General features: G+C 45.7%; 1 protein-coding gene across 8 annotated transcripts in view; it reads left to right on the top strand.

The window, feature by feature from the left end:
- Positions 1–27,225, top strand: part of LOC101738315 (copper-transporting ATPase 1) — an 82,479-nt gene that overhangs the window by 29,069 nt on the left and 26,185 nt on the right. For 4 of the 8 annotated variants that reach the window (XM_062675317.1, XM_021350961.3, XM_038019196.2 and 1 more), the window contains exons 2-7: positions 1,669–1,793; positions 23,162–23,279; positions 23,886–24,010; positions 24,766–24,896; positions 25,835–26,005; positions 26,780–26,868. In XM_062675317.1, the coding sequence (XP_062531301.1) occupies positions 1,723–1,793; positions 23,162–23,279; positions 23,886–24,010; positions 24,766–24,896; positions 25,835–26,005; positions 26,780–26,868 (705 nt within the window). In that variant the 5' untranslated portion in view covers positions 1,669–1,722. Of the gene's footprint in view, positions 1–1,653; positions 1,794–17,523; positions 17,732–23,161; positions 23,280–23,885; positions 24,011–24,765; positions 24,897–25,834; positions 26,006–26,779; positions 26,869–27,225 lie in introns of those variants that run through there. The other 4 variants (XM_062675318.1, XM_012694364.4, XM_012694362.4 and 1 more) reach the window with 3 other exon arrangements.

The following is a 27,225-nucleotide window of genomic DNA, read 5'->3' as shown; positions in this document are numbered from 1 at the left end:
TGACTGCCGTGTAGGTCACCGGTGCCCTACGCGGCGCACTGAAGTAATTATGTCGATTTCTCTATTCGATCTTCTTCTTACTAAGGCGCCGGAATATCTAGTCGAATCTGGGAAAGACGAAGATACTGAAAATGAATCTATTTCTAAAATAGGTACTTATAAGACTAAAGCATACGTTAACAAACAAAAGAAAGCAAAGTTAGGCAATCCCTCACAGACACAGCCCACTGAGTTTCTCGCCGGATCTTCTCAGTGGGTCGCGTTTCCGATCCGGTGGTAGATTCTGCGAAGCACTGCTCTTGCTAGGGTCAGTGTTAGCAACGTCGTCAGGCTTGAGCCCCGTGAGTTCACCTACTTGTTAGGTTACGCTGACAAAGCCTCTCAAGGCTTGTCAGGTTAGGTAGGAAAAAAGACAATCTCGGCGCTTAGTAACAGAAATTGACATAATTACTTCAGTGCACCGCGTAGGGCACCCGTGACCTACAAGGCAATCAATGTGTTAATTTTGTTCAACAGTAATTGAGTTACTTGATCGTAGTGAATCGATATCTGATTGGATTAAATTTGATAAGAACAGTGATTACGTGGAAACTAATTGTTCTGTACTATACGACTCCGTGTTAGGATTCTTTTGATTAGATTCTCTTAGGGTAGGTGCATGTTGCGTTATGAAGCGTGGTGGCAATAAGGCGGATTCACATAACGTCCCACAAAACAGACGTGACGCAAATAAAATAAATTAAAAATCGACTTGGTTCTTTATTACACGATGTTATCCCTTCATACTTAGAGTCGTTTGTGAATATATAGTAGGTATTAAGGTTTTATTATTATTATTTTTTGCATAGACGGGTGGACGAGCTCACAGCGGTGTTATTGGTTACCGGAGCCCATAGACGTTGTAGATACAACGTAAATGCCGCCACCCACCTTGAGATAAGAGTTCTAAGCTCTCAGTATAGTTACAACGGCTGCCCCACCATTCAAACCGAAACGCATTACTGCTTCACGGCAGAAATAAGCAGGGTGGTGGTACCTGCCGCCGTGCGGACACAAGAGGTCCTACCACCAGTAATTGCGCAAATTATAATTTTGCGGGTTTGGGTTTTATTAGACGATGCTATTTCTGTAAATGTAGTTAACCACATAGGTTATCTACATTTTTCATCCTTAAAACAAAATTCTCTTGTAATAGGGAATCGTGTGTATATGAGAAACGTCCTAGCTGGTTTGGTCCTTTCCTTCTCTCAAGTGTCGAGTGGTTCGCGAGACGCTCTGTCTGTTTTCTCACTCACTCTCTTCCTAAATTGTATCTTTTCTCTCTAGCCGTAACGAATCTGCCGCGAGTTACATTTTCCTGTCAAAGCGCCTAAAGAAGTTTCACTTAAAAAAAAACTGCCAGCGATATTCGAACACCTGCGCTGTCGCATCATTCGATACGAGTGCAGCGTCTTATCTATTAGGTCGCGAAACCGTGGGCGGGTGAAAGGGCGTGTCGATTACCGCGTTTTGTGAGCCAGCCATTGCGGGCTGTCGTTCGAGCAAGCGAGAACAAAATAAGTGTTAGCAAACAATGAAAAATGCTCAAATCCCCCGTTCATTATTCAAATACATATAAGAGTCCTTTATTTCGAATTTAGAACACAAATAAACTTTAAGTATTCAAAGTTATATGTGAATGTGATCGACGTTAGAATGAGACAAAGCTATTGATATTGTGTTATGCGCGAAAGTGACAAGATGATGTCGCGAAGTATTAAATATCAGCGTCTCGACGACGTTGAAGAGACTGGGTAAGTTTTTTTTATTATTATTCAAAATTTGGTTCTTTAGCGTCGGCCAAAATAGTCAGCCCCATTTTTTCCAGGAGATGTCGTACAAGACTAGTGTCGTCGGAGTCTGGACAGAAGTATTTTCTGGGACACCATATCAATGTGCTTAGTGCGAGTTTTTTAACGTTCTCGATACCGTAAAAGTTAGCTCATATTTGTATGGAATGGGATCGTTTGCCTACATTTGCCGCTAGGGGCGCTGTTCCAACTGCATACATATTTGAGTTAACTTTAACTAAGCACACAGCTTACTTATATCGAGTATTTATGCTACGACAACTATGGGATTTACCACTATTTAACGACCAGGTGGCACTGTAAACTAGTCCGATCACCATCCGAGCGAGTATAGCCATCCATTAGGTTTTATGGTAACTAGCTAAAATTAAAATTAACGTAGATGCTTACCGTCAAGAGACTAGCCATAAAAAGTTTAAGCGAAGTTTTCTTTATGGCGCATTTTAGGATGAGCCCAGTTGTTGTAAATGAAAGTCGTTAATATATACGCAAAATACAATAGGTACATACAGTTTTATTATAGCTATCTAAGTGCAACTGTGTTCGCTGTCTGACCGTTACAACTGGACTGTCGTCCCAATATCCTATTCCCACAAGCGTGGAATGGTGAAGATGACACCTTGCATTACGTAGCCAGGTAACACGCCACGTACGTTATTAAGCATGTGTGTGTGACCCTACACGCATCAATGGTAAAAAATAGCTAGGACCAACACGAATCAAAATAAACATTAATAAAATATAAATATACTAATAAATAAATAAAACATCCTTTATAGCGAAGACGTCATATATCCAATATGGCGGGCGCGAGAGAAATACGTAATGAAATATCGGGGCCGTGTTGAAATGAGAGGAATTGGTCGTCCAGCAATATTATAGACCCTAGCGTATCCAGGTCACTTTTCGCAGTGAATGTCAATTAGTAATATGAATTTGAGGCGGCAAATGAACCCACACCAAGCAGACACCAAAGAAGAAGGAGATCCATACGCGGAAATAGCATTGGATTGGTCACATATTGAGAAAGCTCGATAGCCCATCTATCAAGAGAACACTGACCTGCAAAGTGTCTGGCAAAAGGAAGAGAGGCCGCCCCTGAACAACTTGGTGTCGCTCGGTGGAGCAGGAGCTAGGTGTCTTGGGCACGACGTGGGAGGAGCTAGAACAGACTGCCCAAGACCGATGTTTTTTTTTTATTCCTACCTAAGCTGATCTACCTAGCCTTGAGAGGCTATTACAGCGTAACCGTGGCTAGTAGGTGAGCTCACGGGGCTCAAACCTGACGACGATGCTAACACGAACCCTAGCAAGAGCCGTGCTTCGCAGAATCTACCGGATCGAAAACGCGACACACTGAGAAGATCCGGCGAGAAACTCAGTGGGCTGTGTCTGAGAGTTAATTTACTCGTCGAGCCCTTCGTCGCAAGCGACGGGTTCGACGAGAACGGTGACCGGTGCTTGAAGTACCTAAAAGCACTGTTAGTGGATCGGGAAGATCCGAGATGACGTGTTTTGGGCGACGTCGACTGCTTTCCATTCTGTCCGCAGGATCGGGAATGTAGTTACCGGCAGCCACGATGAGAGGGTTCTCGTGTCGTGCCGCTTTATCGAAGTGGAGACCGATGTAAATGGAAGGATTCGATTCGAGCCCAGCAGAGGGTAATAGAAAAGGTTTGATGATGATGAGATGGACCTTTTGTGGATGCATATCATTGAGTAAGATACAGTATTGTGCCAATTATTTGTGTAAATGTTTATATCGAGGAATATTTCAGAAACATTTACGGTTTAACCATTTGGATAAATATCATGATAAAAAACTTCTTCAGATATTTAGATGGGGTAAATTGATGTTCAATTAAAAACATCGAACTGCTGATGCCAATACCAAATGAAATGATCTTTGATTACAAATATAAATGTCGCCTAAATGAAATAGCCTTTCAACCCACAGTATCATTTAAACATAGCGATAGAATATAAATATTACGGTTACAGATGTAAAAAAATCTACCCACAAATAACCGTAAACACGTAAGAACATACAAAATCTGAACTCCTCCTTTTTTGATGTCGGCAAATACACTTAAAATGCTTTATCTCTGTCTCTTTCGTTATCATTCTAACTACGATGCATTCGTAATAGCTCTCTGAGCCCTCAAGTGCTTTTAATCAGATTCTAAATGACTTTCAAACGCCCTGTATGTCGGTGACGTCACAATCGAATATGGCGGCGCAAAATTCCCGCGTAACGAAGATGGCGGACGTGTTTGAGTGTCAGGAATTTCTCATTACTATTGTAGAATGTGGTCTAGTCCATTATTCATCTAAAACCTTTTCATATAGGGTCTCTTAGTGAAACTTGCCTATCTAGGTATATTGTGTCTTTTATTTTATATCTCAATCAGTGTTTTACTGTAAATTTTCTTCATCCTTCTTTTTGGCAATATCACATGTCATTTCTTTTTCGACTTTCTCTAAATAGATTGAACTCTTTCTACCTAGATGTGGTAGTGGCATTTATAGTCGCCACACGACTTTGGTATGTCTTTGATGTGTTTTTTCGGTGCTCACAACTTAGACCAGGATAACCTAGACAAAATATGTTAATCTAGTTTATCTTCTCTAGTGTGTTTACGTCTCAATTAATTAAGAGCGATATCTAACAACAATTACACTTGTCTTCTTGTAATGCGTATGTATTTACTGTATGTATCCAAATTATGTATAATAGTGGTCCCCCAGTAGTCGGAATTCGACTTTATTCAATTGAAATTATAAGTTTGAACATTATTACAGTTCTATTGTCGAAGACTATTTATTGTACTTCTATAATCACAGATTTCGCCAAGGCTACACTATAGACAAACAATATTAATCTATTCTCAATTTGACCACAGACTTTAACAATAAACAAAAGAGTATCTAAACGTGCGTGTGTCAAATACATGGTAGTGTTTTTTATTGATTTAATGTATTTTTTATGCATAATTAAAAAAAATGCCTTCTGCATTCCACTATACTCTCTATAAGTGTGGGAAATTTCATACTCCTCCGTTCGCGATATTTTCGTAAAAAGAGGTACAAAGTTTTTGCTTCACGTATTGATATATAGATATTTATTTACAAATCAACAAAGCAATGCGCTTGCTGTAATATTCTCTAGAGTCAAGAATATCTTTGGCTGACTGGCTGAAATTGTATTAGGCATTAAGTTTGTCATTGTAATCTTTCGGCTTGGCTGTACTACCGGCAAACCCGTTGAATTTCTCGTCGGATCTATATACGTTTTAATATATACATATATAGATAATAAACATCCAGACAAAGAGCAAACAAACTTGTTCATCACACGAATTTTTGCTCGACTTGGGAATCGATCGACTTGGGCCGCTAATTACGGCACTACCGAATCAGTTATATATATATTTTTATAAATAAAATGTAATAGTTTTCAAATTTCGCATTTATCTGCATTCAACGTGTTCTTACTACGGTCTCCATACTTAATGAGCTCCTAATATTAAATTATAATTAGAATGAAAGCCCACTGAGTTTCTCGCCGGATCTTCTCAGTGGGTCGCGATTCCGATCCACTGGTAGTTTCTGCGAAGCACTACTCTTGCTAGGGCTAGTGTTAGTAAATTCTCTCAGGTTGAGCTTGTGAGCTCACCAATCGGCCGCGCGTAATTCGAATAGCCCTTCAAACTACCAGCGGATAGGTAGGGAAATGGCCACGATGGCCAGCGACTGCTTCCAAATGGGATCTATAGTCTACCCACAAAGGCAATAAATAAATAAATATACAGCCAGTCCGATTGTCTTCGAGGTCGTCTAAGGTATTATGACTACCTTTCTAATTGTTTCAACATGAGTTATAAGTTATGGTCGTCGTATATCGTGCGGTCGCCTTGAATATTGCCTATGGCGCGATATGTGGACTGTTCTATTGCGTAAGGACCTCTTGTTAAAAAGTGGTTGGGACAAACGTTTTGTTTCGTTGCTGGAAAATGACATTATAACACGTCATTACGGATCCTCCCGATCCATTAACGGTGCTTTAGGTACCACAAGCACCGGTTACCGTCCTACGAGCGAATTAACCTATAGACACAGCCCTCTGAGTTTCTCGCCGGATCTTCTCAGTGGTTCGCGTTTCTGATCCGGTGGTAGATTCTGCGAAGCACTGCTCTTGCTAGGACCAGTGTTAGCAACACTCTGGTTTGAGTCCCGTGAGCTTATCTACATGTTAGGGCGAAGCTGAAATAGCCTCAAGGCTATCAGCATAGGTAGGAATAACAAAGAGCTCATTGGATTGTACCGATGATGTAAATAACATTTTTTTTAAGTCGTCCTGATGGCTAGGGTCATCAGGAGAGAAATAAAATGTAAATATTTAGTCCGCTTCTATTTCTGTTTTTTTTTTCTAACGGATAAGACAAAGACACAGACGTGACAAAAGTGTTTGCTATCAATATAGTATTGATATCGAAATCGGAGCGGAACCATGCTTGGAATCGCATGGCCCAGGGGAGTGGTCATCTCGTGGATCGGTTATGCCAAAAGCCAGGATCACCCTCGAACTCCGTTTCGATGACTTTGATATTCACAGTGGTATTTATTAATAAATATGTCCAATTCGATTACGCGTTTCTCCGCGCTTTTTAAGGCCACTAATGAGCATCAACCGATCTGGTATTCTGAATAAGCTAGATCTATGTAATGTAATTAGATGTGTGATAAAATCTCTAAGGAATTATTCGAAACTTGTCCATAGAACGTTAAAAATTCGAACATAGTTTTTAACGTTCTCGATAGCGTAAAAGTTAAGTAAAATTTGTATGCAGTTGGAACAGCACCTGTAGGCAGCAGGCTCTGAACCCTGGCATGGCTGAGGTCCTCGTGTGACTGTATCCCCACCAAGCGGACCGTGCGCCACTAAAATACCAGTCCAAACCGGACCCCGGTTTGCTGGCTTACTTGGACATTACTCTGATCCGAACCCATGGAAACTTCACTGTAGTTAGGATAGTCTGAAGATTTTCTAGAAATTTCATTGGTATCATTCCAGCCGTTTTAAGGTAATTCATACATACATACACACTTATGACTTTTATATAAATAAAAGTAAGTAACCCACAAAATTGGAAATCAAGTTCTACGCAACTCGATTTGCGATTTTCAACGTTAAATACGCGTCATAATAAAAACGAATCTCGTTTGGAATGGCCAAAGCAAGTATTATTACAAGAAATGTAAAATAAAATATTCTATAAACAGTAAAATGTATATTAAAATGTGTTTAATAGTATGGATATTAATATTAATATAATTTAAATTTACGAAAAGTTTCTCTGAATTGTATTTCTTTTTTTGCCTACCTACATAATCTGCCAATGGTATCGGGGGCCTATTCTGGCTTCACCTTAACTGATGGCCGAACTCACAGCGCTCAACCTGAGAGAATTCGCTAACACTGGCCCTAGCAAGAGCAGTGCTTCGCTGAATTTACCACCAGATCGGAATCGCTGTCCACCGAGGAGCCAGAAACTCTAGTGCATTGTATCTGTGGGTTAGGTTCTAAGTTGAACTCTTCGTCGCATCCGATGAGAGCGTTGACCGGTGCTTGAAATGCCTAAAAGCATCGGGAGTAGGTTGGGAGGTTCCGATATGACATGTCTACGGCATAAATCCTCATTACCCATTTACAAGTACTAGTGGTACCCTCGTATCGAAATACGACTAAAATTAATTGAAATTATAAGTTTGTACACTATTATGATTCTATTGTCAAATACTATTAATATACTTCTACAATCACAGCTTTCGCCAAGACTACACTAAGACAAACAATATTTAATCTATTCTCAATTTGACCACAGACCATAAACAATAAGAAAAGTTTGACAATAAACAAATATTATGTGTAATGTCTTTTTTAAAGATTTAATGTATTATTCAAACATAATTTAAAAAAATATCAACATTGTGCACTCCTTCTCTATATTCTCTAAGTGTGGGAAATTTCAAACTCCTCCGTCCGCGCAATTTTCGTAAAAAGGGGTACAAAGTTTTTGCTTCACGTATTAATATAGTGGAATTTAAAAAAAAAACATACTGACAGTGTCAGAGCTGACTCACTGACTGCTATTCAATACAATCGAATAGAAAACAATTAGGATTTAAATTTTATAACAATAAACTATATTTATAAACTGTCCATTGTTAATTAAAATATAAACTAAATGATTATTTCCTAAGCGATTCTGTTTAAAAACATTCTCGTTCAGTTGTGGAGGTTACGCGTGGGTCCGCCATGAAAGTTTTCCCGCGTTCGAAACGACACGGTCGTAGGTACTGTGGTTTCAAATTTTGTTTGACACTCGGTCGACAGTTTGATTTTTTAATTTTCAAAACTAATGCAAAAGTGTTTGCAACATTTGATCCTCATTAAAGTTTTATTTTCGAAAGGTGAGAACTCTTTAACATGCTATACCAAAACGTATTATGTGTTAATTGGCATGCGAAAACTGAATTTATTAATAATTAATTTATTCAGAAATAACAATGTAGCGTGTAGAATTCGAAGGCTTCTCTGGAAATTGTTAATTTTAATATGTGTAACAGTGACTTATGTCAGGGGTGTGTCACTTTTTTTTACTACGACCCGAGACCGGTGCAGAGAATTTTTTTTGAGGAACCCTATCTAGATAAATGTCCGTTATAATACGTTTTTTTATTATTGCTTATATGGGTGGACGAGCTCACGGCTCACCTGATGTTAATATAATCCCAAGAAGAAAAAATACTTCTAATGAAGTATTTTACCAACCAGTGCCATCGACTTGGTTCGAAAGTTATATTCTGTATTTGGTGAGATCAGGACGAAGTTGTTTAAGAGGAGCTTCGAAAATGATCGAAAAAAAAATTTGGCAACCCCAATTATACGGTCCCCCCACAGGGTCCGGGACCAGTAGTTTGAGCACCACTGGCCCCTACAGGGTTCGGGGACCAGTAGTTGAGCACCACTGACTTATGACCCTCAAGACCTGGCATTGAAGCAGAAAATTTTCAGTGCTCAGAAAAAAGTCTTAGTTATTTTGTGTCAATAAAATAAACACGGGAGACCTCACACACGATCATCCGACCTCAAACCAGGGTGCCTCGTACTATGGGACTCTGACTATCGTACATACTTACATACCTTGAAATAAACCCACAGAAAAAGAGCAAACAATTTTTTGCGTCACACAGATATTCGCCCGAATAGGGAACATAACCCCCGACCCAGCGGTCATGGGCGCTAACCACTTCATTACCGAGTCAGACTTGGATATGGCATGAAAAGATTTTGTGAAAAATTTCTGTAATCTATATATTAATACGTGAAACAAAAACTTTGTATCCCTTTTTACGAAAATTGCGCGGACCGAGGAGTATGAAATTTTCCGCACTTATAGAGAATATAGAGAATAAGTGCACAACGCTAATTTTTTTTTTAAATAATGCATAAAAGATACATTAAATCAATAAAGAAAACATTACACACACTACATACCATGTATTTGACGCACACACGCATGCATACTATTTATGGTCAAACTTTTGTTCTTGGCGTCTGTTGTCAAATTGAGAATACATTAAATATTGTTTGTCTTTGTTAATATTTTTTATAATGTAGTCTTGGCGAAATTTGTGTTTATAGAAGTATAAAATACAATCATAATAGTGTACAAACTTACAATTCCAATTAATTATAGTCGAATTTCGACTACTACGGGACCTCTAGTACATAATAAATACACATTACATAAATAATAATGTATTCGAAACAAAAAGAAAACACTGCAAAGCACACACGGAAATTTATACACTTCTGTGGTTTAAATTACATATTATTATATTAAGCGAGTTATTTAAATATAACATATTGGAATTATTTATTGTGTCTCTTATCATTTCCCCCGATATAACACACCGCATTACACATATTGTAAAACGTCGTGTGCTTTTACGGTAAAGCATAAAAAGCGCTTTTTAAAAACAGACTTGATAACGTCTTATCAATCGTCGCAAGCGATGGGTTCGGCGACGACGGTGACCAGTGCTTGAGGTCCCTAAAAGCTATGTTAATGGATCGGGAGGATCCGTAATGACGTGTTTAGGGCTCAATCGATGAAGACCGGCTGCGCGCTCAAAAAAGCGTCACGTTACGTCCGAGCCTGAGCGTGCGAGCGAGAGCGCAGAACAAGCGATAGAGAGGCACGATCAGCCCAAGCGTTGGCTTGTGACACATTTATCTCTCTCCTCGCGTGACGTCAGACTTAGCAGTTCAAATAGTTCTGCTATTGACGTTATCACGTAAGACTATCGTCCGTTAACCGACTTTACAGACAATATGTATATATATATTATTATATTATGTCTCAAGATGAGCCGTTAACGTGGCCCCGATAACCACTCATTACCAGGAGCGCCTTGAGCTCGTCCAACGGTTTTGGTATTAGTAACAAAAAAAAACTCCTGCTTGCAATACCAGAAAAAAAAAACCTTCCAGAACATTCCGCTGCATTGCTTCAAGCGCTTGTTTCGTCGTCTAGTTTTGCGCGCGTCGCCAAAATTCAATTTTTACATACGTAAATTATTATTAACGAAGGCGAACTCCAAATGTGCAGTCGTGAATTTGCCGAAAGCAACGCCTTTGCGTTAATAAAGAAATAAAAAAAAAACTTTTTCTTTTTAAAAACGTTCGTGACAATTTTTTTTTTTTTTTTTTTCCACAGGAGAAAATCGCCGGATCCCCACCCGCGCGGCAGGTGGGGTATGTGGGAGTTGAACCTCACTAAAAACTCCTGCCGCTCACAACCGGCGCCCTACCTCGGACCGGGCCGGAGCCCAGTCGGGGCTATTGAAACGGCGGGACAGGGTTGACGCAGAGCACATTACATCCATCCCACCGTCCCACGGACGCCGGACCGGTGGCCGCCAGCGAAACGACCACCGGTTCCCTCGTTCAGCGGGCCGAGAGCCCGCTTTGATGGCGCCGCGTTACACCTTCCCCCAGAGCGGTCGGGGGAACGCGGTCTACCATCACCCGGCTTCCTATTGCGGGTGAGCGTGCAGAGCACGCCACCCCTCGTCTGGGTCCCTCCCCGCACAAAACGGGTGGGACCCCTAGCTCTTAGGGGGCCAGGTCACGGATACGACCCCGGTCCCGACCCCCTGCTCGGCGGCGGCGGGTTTCTGCGTAGTGAGGAGAGCTTTCCCTCACTCGCCCCGCCGCCTCCTTCTGCGAGATGGTGCACTCGCAGAAGTCGAGCATAGCCTTCCATGACTCATCGCTGCCAAGCATCGACGCCACGACGCCAGGCAGCGACAAGTCAGGTCCTATCTTTGCGACCAGGACACGGCGCTGCACCTCCCAAGCGGGGCAGACAGCGAGCGTATGCTCCGCCGTGTCCAGGTCGTGTCCACAATGGTGACACCTCGTCGTCGGCTCAGCCCCTATCCGGCGCAGGTACTTCCCGAAGCATCCGTGCCCGGTCAGCACCTGCACCAGACGAAAGGTGAGACGTCCCTCGCCACGATTCACCCAGTCATCAAAGACCGGGTAAACCGCCTCGACGGTCCGTAGCCCCCACGTGGGGTTGGCCAATCGCCTCGACCACGACTCGAGCACGGACCGCCGAGAATGGGCCTTCCGCGCCCGCAGCTCACTCTCGGGGACACGCGCCACGCCCCGAGCACGAAGCTCGCTGCGCCACCGATAGTCGGCAGCGAGCGACTCCGCCTCCAGCTCCCATGGCGGCGTCCCCGCCAAAACACACGCCGCCTCGAAGGAGACGGTGCGATATCCGCGGATGACCCTGATGGCAACGGTGCGCTGCGGCCGGCGCAAGAACCGAGCCATAGTGGCCCGGTTGCGCGGCTCAGCCCACACAGGTGCACCGTACAGGGCCATCGATCGCACCACCCCCGCGTAGAGACGGCGCACAACCTGATCCGGTCCCCCAATATTCGGGAGCAGCCGGCTCAAAGAACCGGCCGTCCCCATCAATCGGGGGACCAGCTCCGCAAAGTGAGCACGAAAGGCCCACCGGCTGTCCAACACGAGGCCGAGGTACTTCAACTGCACCCCGACCCCTATCCGGACGCCTCCAACCACGATGTGGGTGTCAACGGGTGGCGCCCTCCGCGGCCCGTGAAACCACAGAGCCTCGGATTTATTGAGCGCCACGTCGAGACCCAGCCTCCTTATCCTTCCGACGACGAGAGCCACTCCCGCTGTGGCGAGACGGGCAGACTCCCTAAAATCATCCCCCCGGGCCACGACCAACGTGTCGTCCGCGTAACAAATAACGCGGAGGCCCGGGAGGAGGGCGCCCCTCAGCACCCAGTCGTACCCGATATTCCACAAGAGGGGGCCGAGAACCGACCCCTGCGGAACACCACGCACGACCGGAAAACGATGAAGGGTCCCACCGTACCCGGTACATACGACCGACCTGGCCCCCAAATAGGACCCAACCAGCCGGCGGAGGTAGAGGGGCACTCCATGCCTCTCCAGTGCCCCCCCTATCACGGTCCAGGGCAGAGTGTTAAATGCGTTGGCGATGTCAAGAGACACCGCCAGCGCCACCCCACCCCGAGAAACGGCCTCGTCCGAGAGGGACCGCACGCGAAGAATTGCATCCACGGTCGAACGGCCCTCCCGGAAGCCGTACTGCTCCGCCGACAGGTCAGGCCCCACCCCGACCAGGTGCCGAACGATGCGGGCAGCCAGAATACGTTCCAGCAATTTTCCCGCCTCGTCCAGCAGCACGATAGGACGATACCCGGCGGCTGTATCCACCGGGCGCCCCTCCTTCCTCAACAACACAAGTCTACCCGTCCGCCAGAGCGACGGAAACCGTCCCGACTCCAAGCAGCCATTATATAGCTCAAGGAGCCGGTCCCCCAGGGCACCGAGGGCCAAGGCCAATACCCGGCCGTGGACTCCGTCCGGGCCGGGGGCCGTGTCTTTCGCAGTCATCTTGACAACGGCCACCCGGAGCTCTGCCTCGGTAATACGAGGCACCTCAGCAGGAGCTTGGCCGTCGACGGTGTCAGACGGCCCGCCCATAGCGGGAGGGACAAAACCCTCCCGCTCCTGCGGGAACAACGCCGAAACGATGTCCCGCAGCTGCTGGGGCTGGAGACGCTCAGTCATAGAGGGGGCCCACGGGCGCAACTTGCCGCGTACCAATTTGTATGGGCTCCCCCACGGATCCGCTTCGAGCGCCTCCAAGAGTCTCTCCATGTTCTGCTCCTTGGCCCGCCTGATGGCCAGCCGCAGGGCGTCCTTCGCAGCGCGATATTCGCGGTGCAGCCGAGCTTCCTCCTCCGCGAACGCGACGGGCTCGTCGCGCCGCAGGCGGCGGCGACGGCGGTGTCTAGTGCACCGGCGGCTCGCCCGAATGGAGACCGCACGCAGTCTTGCAATTTCGGGCGACCACCAGGGCGACTGTCGCCGTCCAGAGTGCCGAGAGCCGACCCGGGGCATCGAGGCATCACATATGCGGTGCATCGCGCCCCGGAACCATTCGGCCTCGGTTTCCACATCGACAGGTTGTGGGCGCTTGGGCGCCCACGCCGCCACCATAGAGGCCTCCACCAGGAGCTCCCTGTTCAGGAGCTTCAGTGCCCACCTAGGGAATGACCGGGATGCACTCTGCGGGGGGTCAACCCCGCGGGCACCTGCAGCCGGCGTCGGCGCAGGGGCAGAAAGATCGTACCGGATATACCGGTGATCGGACAACGATTCCGCCCCCACCACCACTCTCCAGCCGAGGATGCGCCGCGCGACGGGCGAGCTCGCGAACGTCAAGTCCACGATAGACTCGCCCGTCCACCGCACGCAAGTCGCGATCGAGCCCCTATTAACGATACAGAGACCGACCGCGACCGCCCACTCCTCCAGCAGCCTACCACGAGCGTCCGTGAATGGGGAACCCCAAGCGACAGACTTCGCATTGAAGTCCCCCGCCAGTATCACTGAACGGGGAGCGAGGTGACGAGCGATCACCTCTAGCCCGTCCAGGAACCGCTCGAACTCGACGGTAGGCCGATTCGGAGAAAAGTACACCCCGATCACGACGATATTTTCTAACTGTACCGCGACGATCCCGGGGCCCCTGGTCACCATCGCCAGGGGGGGGACCATCGCGGTTCTTCTGATATGTATGGCCGCCAAGCCATCAACGTCCCCAAACCAACAGTCATCCGCTGGGGGAACGAAGTATGGCTCGGCGACCACAGCCACGTCAATTGACCACTCCGCCATGGTCTGGAGCAACATGTCCTGAGCCCCAGCGGAGTGGTTCAAGTTTCCCTGCAGGAAGCGATAGGTGTGATCCATTAAGACTGAACCACATCCATCGCTCCCTCCCCTACTCCATTGCCCCCGCTATCGGGCGCGAACGCCTCAGCGGGGGACAAAGTGCCGGCCGGTGCTCCCCCGGCCAACCGCTTCTTTTGACGCCGCTTAGCTTGGCGGCGCCGATTTCGTTCAGCATTCTTGCTGGCCGGAGGGCAGGCCTTGCCCCCGGCCCGGTGGTCAGCCTTGCGCCCGGCCGCCGCACATAATAAGCAGTGCGGCGCAGCCGAGCACACGGCCGCCTTGTGTCCCGGCTGACCACAGCGAAAGCACAATCCGCTGCGGTCAACGGCACTCGCGCATTTAGCAAGGCAGTGCCCAGTGCTGAAGCACCTAAGGCACCGCCAGGCGCGTGGTTCGAGAAGGCGCACGCGGGCCGCTATCCAGCCCACGCGCAACCTGCCCGGTTCCCCCGACGGTCTCCCGGGCGGAGGAGCAGCCAAGGAGGTGGCCGCCTCTACCGGGCAACGCACCCAAACAGAGCCAGCCCCGGTATAACCGAGGCGCAGCTCGCCTACGGTTATATTCTCCAGGGCGCAGTTGCCCCGGGCGGCAATAGCCGCCGCCACCTCATCCTTAGTGGTGCAGTCGTCCAGGCCGGTCACTCTCAATTCAGCCATTTTGACCGGCCTGTGCACTCGAACCTCCTCCTCAGGCAGAACCGTACGGAGCTTCGCCGCCAGACGCTCCGCGATGCCGGAACTATCGGCACCGGGACACTCTAGTAGCTTGGCCCCATTGGCCGTCAGCCTACAGCGGAGGCCCTCCCCCGCCCCGATCTCGTCCAGATCAATAGCCGCGCACGCCCGGGAGACTACATCTCCGTATGACACGCCCCTGGCCTCGGCGGCCGGCAGCAGCGTTAAGACCACTGCCGCCGACCGCGGCGCGCGCGTCGACTTCTTCTTCGTCTTCTTTTTCTTGGCGGCCACAGGCGCTCGACCCTGTTGGGGAGCAGCCTGAGACGCCGCAGTGGCCGGTGCTCCACCCACTTGGGGAGCTGTCGGTACGGCCCTCTTGGCACCCCGCCGGGCCACCACATTCCACCCCTCGTCCATGTTAGACGGGGGCGGGGGCAGCGGACGGGGTTGAGGCGCTTGCGATGTGCACTTCGCGTTAGCGCCGCCCCCCCGCTTGGCTCTGTCTCGCCCCGGGCCCGCCCTAGTAGCTGGAGCCTGTACGGGGGTGGAGCGGGTCACTGCAGCACCCGACACCGCGGCATGTGTAGACGCAGGCCGTTCAGCGTCACCAGCGACAATACGTTTCGCTTCGAGAGCCGCCAGCCCGCCACCCAGCCTTTCCATTACAGCCTGGACGGTGCGATCGATAATCTCGTCCAGGCTGTAGCAATTCGGTTCCGGCAGGCCCAAGATCCGTGGCCCCGCGGATCCCTGCTGCCGCTCGACGGCCGTCGCCTCCCTAGACCGCGGCGACGGGAGACGCGAACGCCGCTGTACCGCGCGCGATGGTGGCAGCACGGGCCACGGGTCGCCAGCCGCCGCTGAGGGACAGGGACCCCGAGGGACCCCGGAGACCAGCGGCGACACCGCCGGCACAGATGCCGGAGGAGTCCGCGACCCAGCGGCACGCGGCAACGCGGGCGACGACCTCGTCGCGGCTACCCGCTTGGTAGCAGCAACCTTGCCATCGGGCCGCTGCTGCGCCTGTAGCTGTGCTCGGAGCCTCAAATTCTCCGCCATCAGCTGCACCACCTGGTCATTGGCGGAAGCAACCGAAGGCAGAACCTTCGAGACTCGCGAGACGACTTCCCGCAGCCTGCGGCCAGCAGCTTTGGTTTTGGCACTGGTCGCCGCATACGACTTGACGGTCTTCATGGCCCTGCCTATGACCAAGGCAGGGTCCCGAAGACCGCCCTCCTCCTCTTCTGTCGTCCGCCCGTCCAGCGAGGCGACAGACATCGACGCCGATGACGGCGCCGGTGACGGTGCGCCCTTCCCCCGAGCGGGTCTCCCTTTAGGGGGCGGCATCTCCTCCGCGGCAGAGGCCGAATCGGAGACTACCACCACTTTCTCCGGTGGGGCATCCGTGTCAGAGGACGACGTTAGCCCCCCCTTCCCTTCGCGGGAAGAAACTCCCCTCGATTTCCTCTTCCGCCTGACTTTCCCTTTCGGGCCAGCCGCCTCGCAGTCGCTGACGAGCGCAGAGCGCGTCGAGCCAGCGCTGGCACACCTCGGTTCGACGGGTTTTCCGCTGCCCGTCGCACAGCCCCCTTCATCGTGGCATGCTTTGCCCCCCCCAGAATACGTGGGGCAGCATGCTCCCACCGAAGTGGAAGCACGGAGGCATTCTCCACCTAGAGTGGTACCCTCCTGGGGTAATGTTTTTTGTAAGTTTGCCATCATTCATTTCGTTCCTTTGTTATTTAACCAGGGGTCGGTCCCCTGGGACGGCCCTCACGACTGGACACCCTCCAGCCACTCATCCCATCACCGGGCACGTCACAGGCTTAGGATTAGGGCATTTTTTATAGAGGTTTGCATCCTCGCGGCCCCTACTAGGCAGCGGCCCCCGCCCCCCACCAAGTGGGGATTACGGTATGGGACAACCCTTGGGACTAGACTCCCTCCAGCCATTCATCCCATCGTCAGGTGTCAAAAACTTGGGATTGGGGCATTTTTTATAGAGGTTCGCATCCTCACGGCTCCTGCTAGGCAGCAGCCCCCGTCCCCTACTCGGTAGGGATTGCGGTGTGCTTCTTCGAAGCCACGCCGGTAAACCGGTACCCCCCTTTGGGGGGCCTTCCCCTGTAGCCGCCAAGAGGCAGCCGGGGACATGGCAACCAGCGACCGGAAGGGAGTGCCCTCCGGTTCACTTCTCATCCACGTGGGGTCTACCATTACTGACAGACCCACACGTCTGACCACGGTGTGGCCACGCCGGCGTACCGGTACCCTCCTCTGGAGGGCCTTCCCCTTTAGCAGCCAAAAAGCTGCCGGGGACATGGCCTAGCATTCAAGACGGCTCCAGAAGGGAGCCATCTCCCGCTTCACGCACCCTTTGTCCAGCAAAGGTGGGAAAACGGGAACACGGTGTGCAGTCCTCTTTGTTCACGGCACCCCTGTGCAGACAACGCTGCTCCACGGTATCGGGGTGCACGCTTAAGCCCCACCGCCGCGACAAGGCGAGACCACGTTCGGTGGGGTCGTGACAATTAACCTAACTTTACTTTGCCGCCATTTTTGTGATGATTTTCATAAACAATTGTTTTCTTTGTACTATAATAACATTCCGGGTTTGATATCGTGTATAATGGTTGTGTGTATGGAATTTTCGATCTAATTCATCGGAATTATTTAAAAGCATTTTCGGTCGACATTTATTTTTTTACAATCATCGTACGAGTTTGTTTGCAACATTCTCTTTGTGCACTGTACAAGTGTGAAGTGAAATGTCTTCCATTAGAAAAACGGAAGAACCGATGTATACGCGTCTCGAACTTTCGGTAAGTCTTAGTGATCTATTGTAATTACGATGAAAACTCTAAATGTGAAGTATTTTTATTTTATTTTTTATATTGCTTAGAGCGGTGGATGAGCTCGCGGCCCATCTGGTGTTAAGTGGATACTGAAGATTTTTTTTTATTGTTTAAATGGTGGATGAGGTCACAGCCTACCTGGTGTTATGTGGTTACTGAAACCCATAGACATCTACAACGTAAATGCGCCACCCACCTTGAGATATAAGTTCTAGGATCTCAGTTTAATTACAACGGCTGCCCCACCCTTCAAACCGAATTTTTCTTTTATATTTTTTACATATATTTATATAGAGAGAGAGTAAACTTTATTGCACACCAAAACACATATAAGATTAAAAAACAGTCGGAGATTGTTATTATTGCTTTTATTTATATTTTTGTATTCTAGGTGAAATGTTATTGTTAATGAATATAATATGGATGCAAACTCTGAAATAAATGAAGTAAAAAATATAATACTTAAGTGTTTACATAATATAATAAGAGAGTCTAAAATTTTGCCATAAATTAAAGTAAGTTTAAACAGTTGATTGATGAAACGAATATTATACTTTTTAATGGACGAACGGACGCAACGCGCTAGGGTTGTCGCATAGGAACTTTTAAAATTAATAAAAAAAGATCGAGGGATCAAAGGCTATTTGGTTTAAGCGATATTTCGCTTAACACGCGACATTTATCTTTGTAATTAAAGGTTAGTTTTATTTGGTATCAGCATCAACAGTTGAATGTTTTTAATTGATTTGATGATATTACTGGTGGTAGGAGTTCTTGTGGGTCCGCGCGGGTAGGTGCTACCACCCCGCCTATTTCTGCCGTGAAGCAGTAATGCTTTTCGGTTCGAAGGGCGGAACAGCTGTCTTCGGACAGGCCAGTCTTCGTGCCGGATGAAGCCGATTTCACGCGCCGCCAGCCAGTCTTGTGTGCTCTTCGCTCTATGAGCTGGCGCCGAATCTTGTTGGAATACCCAGTGCCTGTTATTGAACATGGTATGAGAAACAGGCTCCACAAGGTTCGTCAGGACTGTATTTTGATACACAACTGCATTCGTTTTTACACCTTTCTCACAAAAATGTACCTCTGTTAAGCCCCAATAAGAAACTCCCAACCATACCATGAGCGAGGATGGAAAATGACCTCGTTGGACACGCGGAATACGGTTGCTCGCTTATTCACTACTGTGTGCGTACACCTTATCATTTTGTTTGTTGTAGCTCTCTTCTACGGTAAAAATTTTTTAATCCGAAAAAAGAATTTCCCGATATTTTTTTCCCGCGTACCGCTTCAACAAAGCGCGGCATCTCTTCAGTCTCAGGTCCATTAGACGAGCATTCAAACGATGTCCTGTTTTTCTTCGATATGCCCGAAGCCCTAAGTCTTCATTTAACACCCTTTTCACCGTGGTTCTGCTTAACCCCATCTGAAGGGCCAACAGTTTCTGCTTACGTTTGGGATTTCTTTGAATTCGCGCCTTCACAGCTTTTATCACTGCTGGAGTCCTAACAGACCGAGGGCGACCACTTCTTGACCTGTCATCTACACTAGTCTTCATTGTATCGTTTGATGGTACGATAAACGAATCTTTTGGTTATATTCAAATTTTTCAGTATGTTAAAAATTTGAATTGGCGCGTAACCGCAACGATGCAACGCAATAACTGCAACACGGTCTTCTCTAAGCGTCCACTCCATATTTAAAAATGAGTAAAATTCTAAAAGTATATATTTTTATTTTCATGAACAATTCGAAATTCGAATTCAATAAACTTTTTTTGTGGCCAGCATTCTAAAAGAAAAGTTTTTACTGTGTGACAATACTTATGACCTGACTAGTTACATACGCTCATTATTGGTTCTCAACTACAGATATATATATTGTACTAGCTGTACCAGTCCGCTTCGCTGAACATTTAAAATTAACATTATTATTTCTCACCCCCCACAAAGATTCTCATCATTAACGCCCCCGCAACTGGTATAGGGAGTCCAACACTCATTAGCCTATCCATTAAGTACATGTATTTTCTACACGGATACCAAGTTTCAAGTCAATCGGATGCATGGTTCAGTAGTTATAACGGAACATCCGTAAAAACCACTAGATTTGTATATTAGTAGATACGGTGTGTAAATATATATTTGTGTATGTATTTGTAATTTAATATAAATTTCATTGCACTTACCACAATTTACTCTGCACTACCTTTGGTTGACTGGTAGAGAATGCCTTAGGCATTAAATCCGCCAATGTAAATTTTGCATGACGTGTAATAAATATATTAAATACATATATTGAAATCGACACGAGTAGGTAGGTCTGGTCATTTACACCGCAGTTTTTGCGTCGTCGATGTCTATGGGTTTCGGTAACCACTTAACGCCAGGCGAGCTTAGTTCACTCGTCTAAGCAATAAAATAAAATACAGTGCAAATTACGACTACACTATGGTAGGTGCTGTTTGTGATTCTATGTCTATGGGCTATAATGTCAGGGAGGCCAGAGGATCCGATTTAAATGGTGGTGCCATCCAGAACGGGTATTCGATGGTAACGGCTAATATCTGATGATGCAGAAGCAAACAAAGGCCCAGGTCTGTCTCTAGTCTACCGTTTTTCTTATTCATGCCTTATTATCTATATATCAAAAGGAGAGACTAAATTTGGAAAAGTTCAATCAATATACAGAAAATTAAAATGGCGTTGGACGGGACATATGATGAGAAAAAAGAAAGAGAAATAGAACATAATAACAACGGAATGGTGTCCTAGATAAAACAGAAGAACTAGAGGAAGACGGCCAAAGCGATGGGAAGATGACTTGAGGCAAGTAGCTGGACCAAGATGGTTACGTACAGCAAAAGACAGAAGCAAATGGAAATCCTTAGAGGAGGCCTTTGTCGAAAGACAAGCTGTTAAGAGGAGAGATAAGCCGAATGCCGAGATATGTTTTAGTTTAAGTTAATTTTGTAGTTTTCTTACCTCTATTGTTATCATTTTATGTTTATTTAAATAAGTTAAACTCTAACAGCACTGAAGGTTTATGTATGTATTATCTATATAATGAGATAATATTTCCTCGTTTACGTTATTGCGAATGACACGTGCCCTTCTGAAGGTTGCATCTTGTATATGAATTGCGGTTGGAAATAGTACATTACCAAACATGCGGGATGAGATGTCCTACTTTTTTCCCGCGGCGCACATACTATTTTTTCTCCTACCAGGCCGAAAGTTCGACATTGTAAAAAACCTAGCACCCGTGGAGTACCGAGCCGGGGTCCAGGGGCGCAGCCGTGGCTGGGGGTTGAGAGGGCGTAGCCCCCCGCTCATAAAAAAAACAATTTAACTGTTTTTTTATTTTTAAATAAACGACTACTAATTGAATAAGAACTGTCTGATGAACTCATCTTTGTTTAATACTTAACTATTAAAGGAGACTGAAACGATTACATACATTTTTGGGCCCGAATGTAACGTGATGAAACTAATATGAATTATTAGATTCAGATTTAACAGTACCTTGCTGAAAATTCTCAAAGTTTTCTCAATCTGAGAGCAGTGTTAATAATGATTTAGTAAAAGTTAGGTTATGTTACAATCTGTATAAAAGATCTGAATATTATCTTATTTAAGCATAAGTAAATGTTTATTATATCCATTGGATATTCTTGTAAATGTCTAAATAAATATATATCAGGTATGGATTTACCTAAAAGGCGTCGAAAAAAATAAAACACAACGTGTTATATACCTAGTGTATTCACCTTCAATTATTATTAACTAAGGTACCATATAATACTGTCCAAGGGTCCAACCATATAATATGATCCAACCATATAATGCTGTAACACTGTCCAAGGGTCGACGGCCTATGGAATTGTTATGATTAAATGCTATCCCACAATTCACACATTTCAAGTCAAACGTGTGAGCGATCTTCGGTGTCCAGTGTAGAAGCAATTGTCGTACAAGGCAGGCAGGGTTGGAATCCCTAATAATAAAGCAGTGATCGTTGAAAATAAATAAAAACAGCCCGATAGATACACACTCAAAACGCGTCGAAAATACAAAACGAGTAGAGCAGAAAAAACAAACAAGCGCCAAATATTAAGTGTATCATCTATGAACAAGCGTCATGTCAGCTTATTGTCAAAGCTGTCATACACAATATTGCAAATTGCCCGAGCACAACAATGGCGGAGAATTTTAGGTGCGTGAGAGCAGACGTAGACACTAACACGCATGCGCACTTGTCAGTACCCAGGGAGGAAAAGTTAGACTTTCTTCCCTGTACAGCGGGACGAAAACCGAACTTTCGGCTTAGGTAGGAGAAAAAGGCTGTTTACGGTGTTTAGATGTAGGGGTTCTGGTCTGTATGAGAGCTCACGGGAGACACCCTGGTCTTAAAATACTGCGGCGACTATTCAAGCAGAGTTAGTAATGCTAAGATAAAGAAGCCTTTATTAACAATCTTAATGTAATATTAGGTACATACTTGTACGGTTGGTTTGTTCGTTTGTCGTCTGGTTCCTGTAAGTCTTTTAGGAAGGCATTGAAAAGAATCACTGCTGCCAGTCACGTCCGCCCTCGTTCCATTTCTTTTCTTTTGTTTCTCTTTCGAATCGCCTGACAAGTTTCTGTCTTGGTCTATATCACTGGTGGTAGGACCTCTTGTGAGTCCGCGCGGGTAGGCACCACCGTCCCGCCTATTTCTGCCATGAAGCAGTAATGCGTTTCGGTTTGAAGTGTGGGGCAGTCGTTGTAACTATACTGAAACCTTAGAACTCATATCTCAAGGTAGGTGGCGACATTTACGTTATAGATGTCTATGGGCTCCGGTAACCACTTAACACCAGGTGGGCTGTGAGCTCGTCCGCCCATCTATGCAATAAAAAAAAAAGAATATTTATAAAATTTAGGTATTTTAACACAGTTCCAATTTATTTCAAAACCATCGCTGCCATTGTATTTCTATGTGTTAATTATGACCTTTCCAGCGTGTCAATGGTCTGAATCATTAGCCTGGTAGTCCACTGAGGGTTGTGACCTAACTTGGTTCGCCAGTATTTCCGTTTTATATTTTGAGCTTCTGTTTGAGGGTCATTCGGTTTTGTCTTTTATCTTATTCTTCTGTGTCTTATAATTTGTATTTCCTGTACACGGCAAACGGCAGCGGGTTGGCTCTGCCCCTGGCATTGGTGAAGTCCATGGGCAACGGTAACCACTCACCATCAGGTGGGCCGTGTGCTCGTCTGCCTACAAGGGCAATAAAATAAAAGCGATTATGATATACGGACAGTAGAATATCTAAAGATTCTATCTAAAGAAGAAGAGAAATATCTAAAGAAGAAGAAGAGAAGTTTGGTATCCTGATGTTTCTTTTCTTTTGTTACAGCGACAATGATCAGGACCTGGTGGCGGTCAGGGTACCGATCAACGGTATGACATGCCAGTCGTGCGTCAGGAGCATCGAAGGATCGGTCAGAGACGTGCCAGGCGTGGAACGCGTTAAGGTGAGCCAGGTCTACTCGGTCAACTGATGGTCTACTATCTGTCTACTATGTCTTTTCGTATATTTTTTGTGGCGACCGATATTTTGTTTAACGAGATCAAATCAAGAGGGTTAGCGTCAGCGGTTTAGAAATGGGTTATGGCGACGATGATTGACCACGCACTTGGCATCATCTTCATGACGAAGATTACAGCTTTGTGTTTATAGTGCTTTTATAATTTACAAATAAAATAATTTAATTATTAATTTATTAAATTGGTAAATGGATATTTTCGAGGCATCGTATGTATATAAACGTGCTGACAGGTTTTTTTTATTGCTCAGGTAGGTGAACGAGCTCACGGCCCACCTGGTGTTAAGTGGTTACCGGGGCCGGTAGACATATACGACGTAAATGCCGCCTCGTGACGTAAGTTCTAAGGCCTCAATTTATACATTACGACGACTGCCCCGCCCTTCAAACCGAAACGCATTACTGCTTCACGGCAGAAATAGGCAGGGCGGTGGTACCTACCCACGTAGACACAGAAGATGTTCTACCACCAGTGATTACGCAAATATAATTTTGCGGATTTTATTTATATATATCCACGAATTTGGTCTTCAGGTGGAGTTATCAGAGAACGCCGGCTACATCAGATATGACCCCCGACTGTGTTCGCTGGAAGCGATCAGGTCTCACATAGAAAATATGGGGTTTGAGGTCCCGGTCGACAATGACGACGAAAGCAGGTAAGCACAGGAAGAAGACGCAAGTGCTTTAAAGACTGTTTAAAAAAATTTCAATCTAAGCTATAACGTTCAAGGTTCAGATTCGTTTAAGGCGTTACGTATTTTTTTAGTTTCATTTCGGACGTTTTGCAATCAAAGATCAAATCATTGCGTGTGACCACGATAATTGAATAACCGGAAACTTATGTGTTTTATGGAATAAATAATAGTTGAAAAAAAACTAACAAAATACGCTTTTATAGAAAATCCAACTAAAAAAATAGTTTTTTTTTTTTAATAAATTTGAATTAAAAATAGTGTCAGAATAAATTATTTTATTGTAAAAAAATGCGTGGGGTGCTTTTCAGGATATTATCAATATAACCCTTCTACTCATATTTGTTCATAAAATATTTACAACTACTGATACCATGCAGCCCACGCTTTTTTACAATAAAATAATTTTTTCTTACACTATTTTTAATTCAAACGTATTAAAATGTATCTTATATTTTTAGTTGGATTTTCTTTAAAAGCTTATTTTTTAAGTTTTTTAAACTATTATTTATTTTTCATTTTTTAGTTGAATTTCAATTTTTTAATTATTTTTTTAAATATTGAAATGTCATCGGTCCTTAATTACCAAATTTCGAGTTAATCCGACGTTTTGAAGGGGGTCAAAATCATTTTCAAAGATTCCGTTACATACTAACACATACATACGTCTGAAGCTAATAAAAGCGTATTAAAAACGAACAGCATCGTTGCTCCAACAGAAATCTCCTGCCGAAGGATGTGCCGACCGCTATTATGATCGACATGACCGGCAGCCAGACGCCGCCCGTCAGCGAAGTCTTCCTCTCAGTGATCGGCATGACCTGCCAATCCTGCGTCAACACCATAGAAGGTGGGTCTTGATAGAATGGTTGAGAGAGCGTATTGTAAGCCGGTGCGGGTAGGTCGTAATTCGATTTCAGCTCCGAAAGCACTTACTGAGTGGAGCCCTATTCAATTGGCTCTTGGACCTCATCTCTCAATGTTGGTATCAGCATTCACGTCAAGTTTATGAGGTCCGGAAACCACATAACATCAGATGGATCGTGAGCTCATAGTTCACCGTTACAGAAAAAAATTAGATATATGTATATAATATATATTATAACGAATCCCAGTCCTGCCAACGAATAACCATAGCTTAGTACAGTGAATTAGCACGTCACGTTGTCTTTTCATGCTTGGATCGAAAGATGTCGTCCTAAGAAGTCCTCCCTAGACAACACAGACCTAATCTACAAGATCCCTCCGGAGATAATAGTTGAAATATTTACGGTCTACCAATGAGGATCGTATAGAACATTTATCCTTTAAGTGGGTCGGCTCCCCAAATTCGTCTGCCCCAGGAATTTCCCTCCTAAGTCGTCACACTGTTAATTTAAGCCTCTGTTCGGCTTATCCACCATCATGTTAAACATAGTTTTAAAACCACATATTATTCACTGGTGGTAGGGCGTGTTGTGAGTCCGCACGGGTAGGTACCAACACCCCGCCTAATTATGCCGTGAAGCAGAAATTGCGTTTTGGTTTGATGGGCGGGGCAGCCGTTGTAACTATACTGAGACCTTAGAACTCATATCTCAAGGTGGGTGGTGGAATTTATGCTGTTCATGTCTATGGGCTCCGGTAACCACTTAACACTAGGTGGACCTCGAACTCATCTATCTATCTAAGGAATACAACACTACATTCCTATTGTATAAATCCCTTGTTAGCAAAAGCAGAACAAATACAGTCCAACACAATTAAGTATGAAGTTTATTGACAGTTCTACCCATCTTCCTTGCACAGGAGCGTTGAAAGCAAAGTCGGGAGTCACAAAGGGACACGTATCGCTCGCCGATGGAACGGCCCGCGTCGCCTTCCTGCCCAGCACCGTCACGCCCAGGGAGATAGCGGATCTGATATATGAACTGGGCTTCGACGTCAACATCATATCCGTCGACGGACAGGTTTATACGGGTGGGTAGTCCAGAATATCGCAGCCGGTAATGAAGACTTACACGTCTCGTGACTTCGGAGAATCTTGGAATTGCAATTGATAGAGCAACGTGACGTTACACTAACTAGAAGTAGTAAAAGCAGAAGCCACATCTTCTAGCAGTTAAAACCGTTAAAGTTATGTTGTTGTTGTATTTTTGGTGCTAGGACCTCTTGTGAGTCCGCGCGGGTAGGTACCACCACCCTGCCTAATTCTGCCGTGAAGCAGTAATGCGTTTCGGTTTGAAGGGCAGGGCAGCCGTTGTAACAATACTGAGAGTTTAGAACTGATATCTGAAGGTGGGTGGCGCATTTACGTCGTAGACGTCTATGGGCTCCAGTAACCACTTAACACCAGGTGGGCTGTGAGCTCGTCCACCCATCTAAGCAATAAAAAAAACCATTAAGAAATGCTCAAACATTTTCTCGCAGTTGCTATAAATTTCTGTGTCGCATTGTTGAATATCGGATGAATGCTGATGATGGATCAAGAGCTGGAAGAGAGAAACCCAGAATCGTGCTCAGTGTTGTGCAGTAGGAGAGGCCTATGTCCAACAGTGGACTGCTATGCGCTGATGTTGTGATGTGATTCGTGAATATTTGAATATTGACGTCACTGTACATGATAGCACGCTCTGTATCTAGCATAATAAGAAATATGATCAAGAAATACGCGGCTCTATACACATATCGTGTGCTCCCTTTCATGTTCGTTTGATGACCAATTGCTATTCCAATTTGTAATTTATCTTTCAGAAAATAAGTCTCAAATATGTAACAACACAGAGGGATCTGGTGATTGCGCTAAGCAATTGTCTCCGTTCAAGAACAAACTTCAAACGAATGTAAGTCTTTTTGTTAATTTGCTTATTGTTTTAATAGGTCTTCTTGAAATTTTGAAGAGTCCGGAGTGTTGTTATCTCTGTGTTTTATTCGTTTTCTGCGCGATTTAATATTTTAAGACCCCAAGGTCAAACTGTGCGATTGTTAGATCGATCCGAAACCAAGCACACAGTCGCTGTACTATAAAATCTATCGAAGTCGTTGTGGCCTAAAGGATGAGATGGTGTCCTTGTATCGAGCTATGCGACAGCGTCGAGGTTCGAATCCCGCAGCCAGAAACTTGACTCATGTTCACGAATGACTTCTACGACGAAAGAATATCATAGGGTACCAAAAAAAAATTCAAGAATACTATAATT

The sequence above is a fragment of the Bombyx mori genome, chromosome 23, assembly GCF_030269925.1.
Source record: "Bombyx mori chromosome 23, ASM3026992v2".
Lineage (NCBI taxonomy): Eukaryota > Metazoa > Arthropoda > Insecta > Lepidoptera > Bombycidae > Bombyx > Bombyx mori.
Note: the sequence above shows the minus strand (reverse complement) of the source record. Positions and strands in the feature narration are given on the sequence as shown.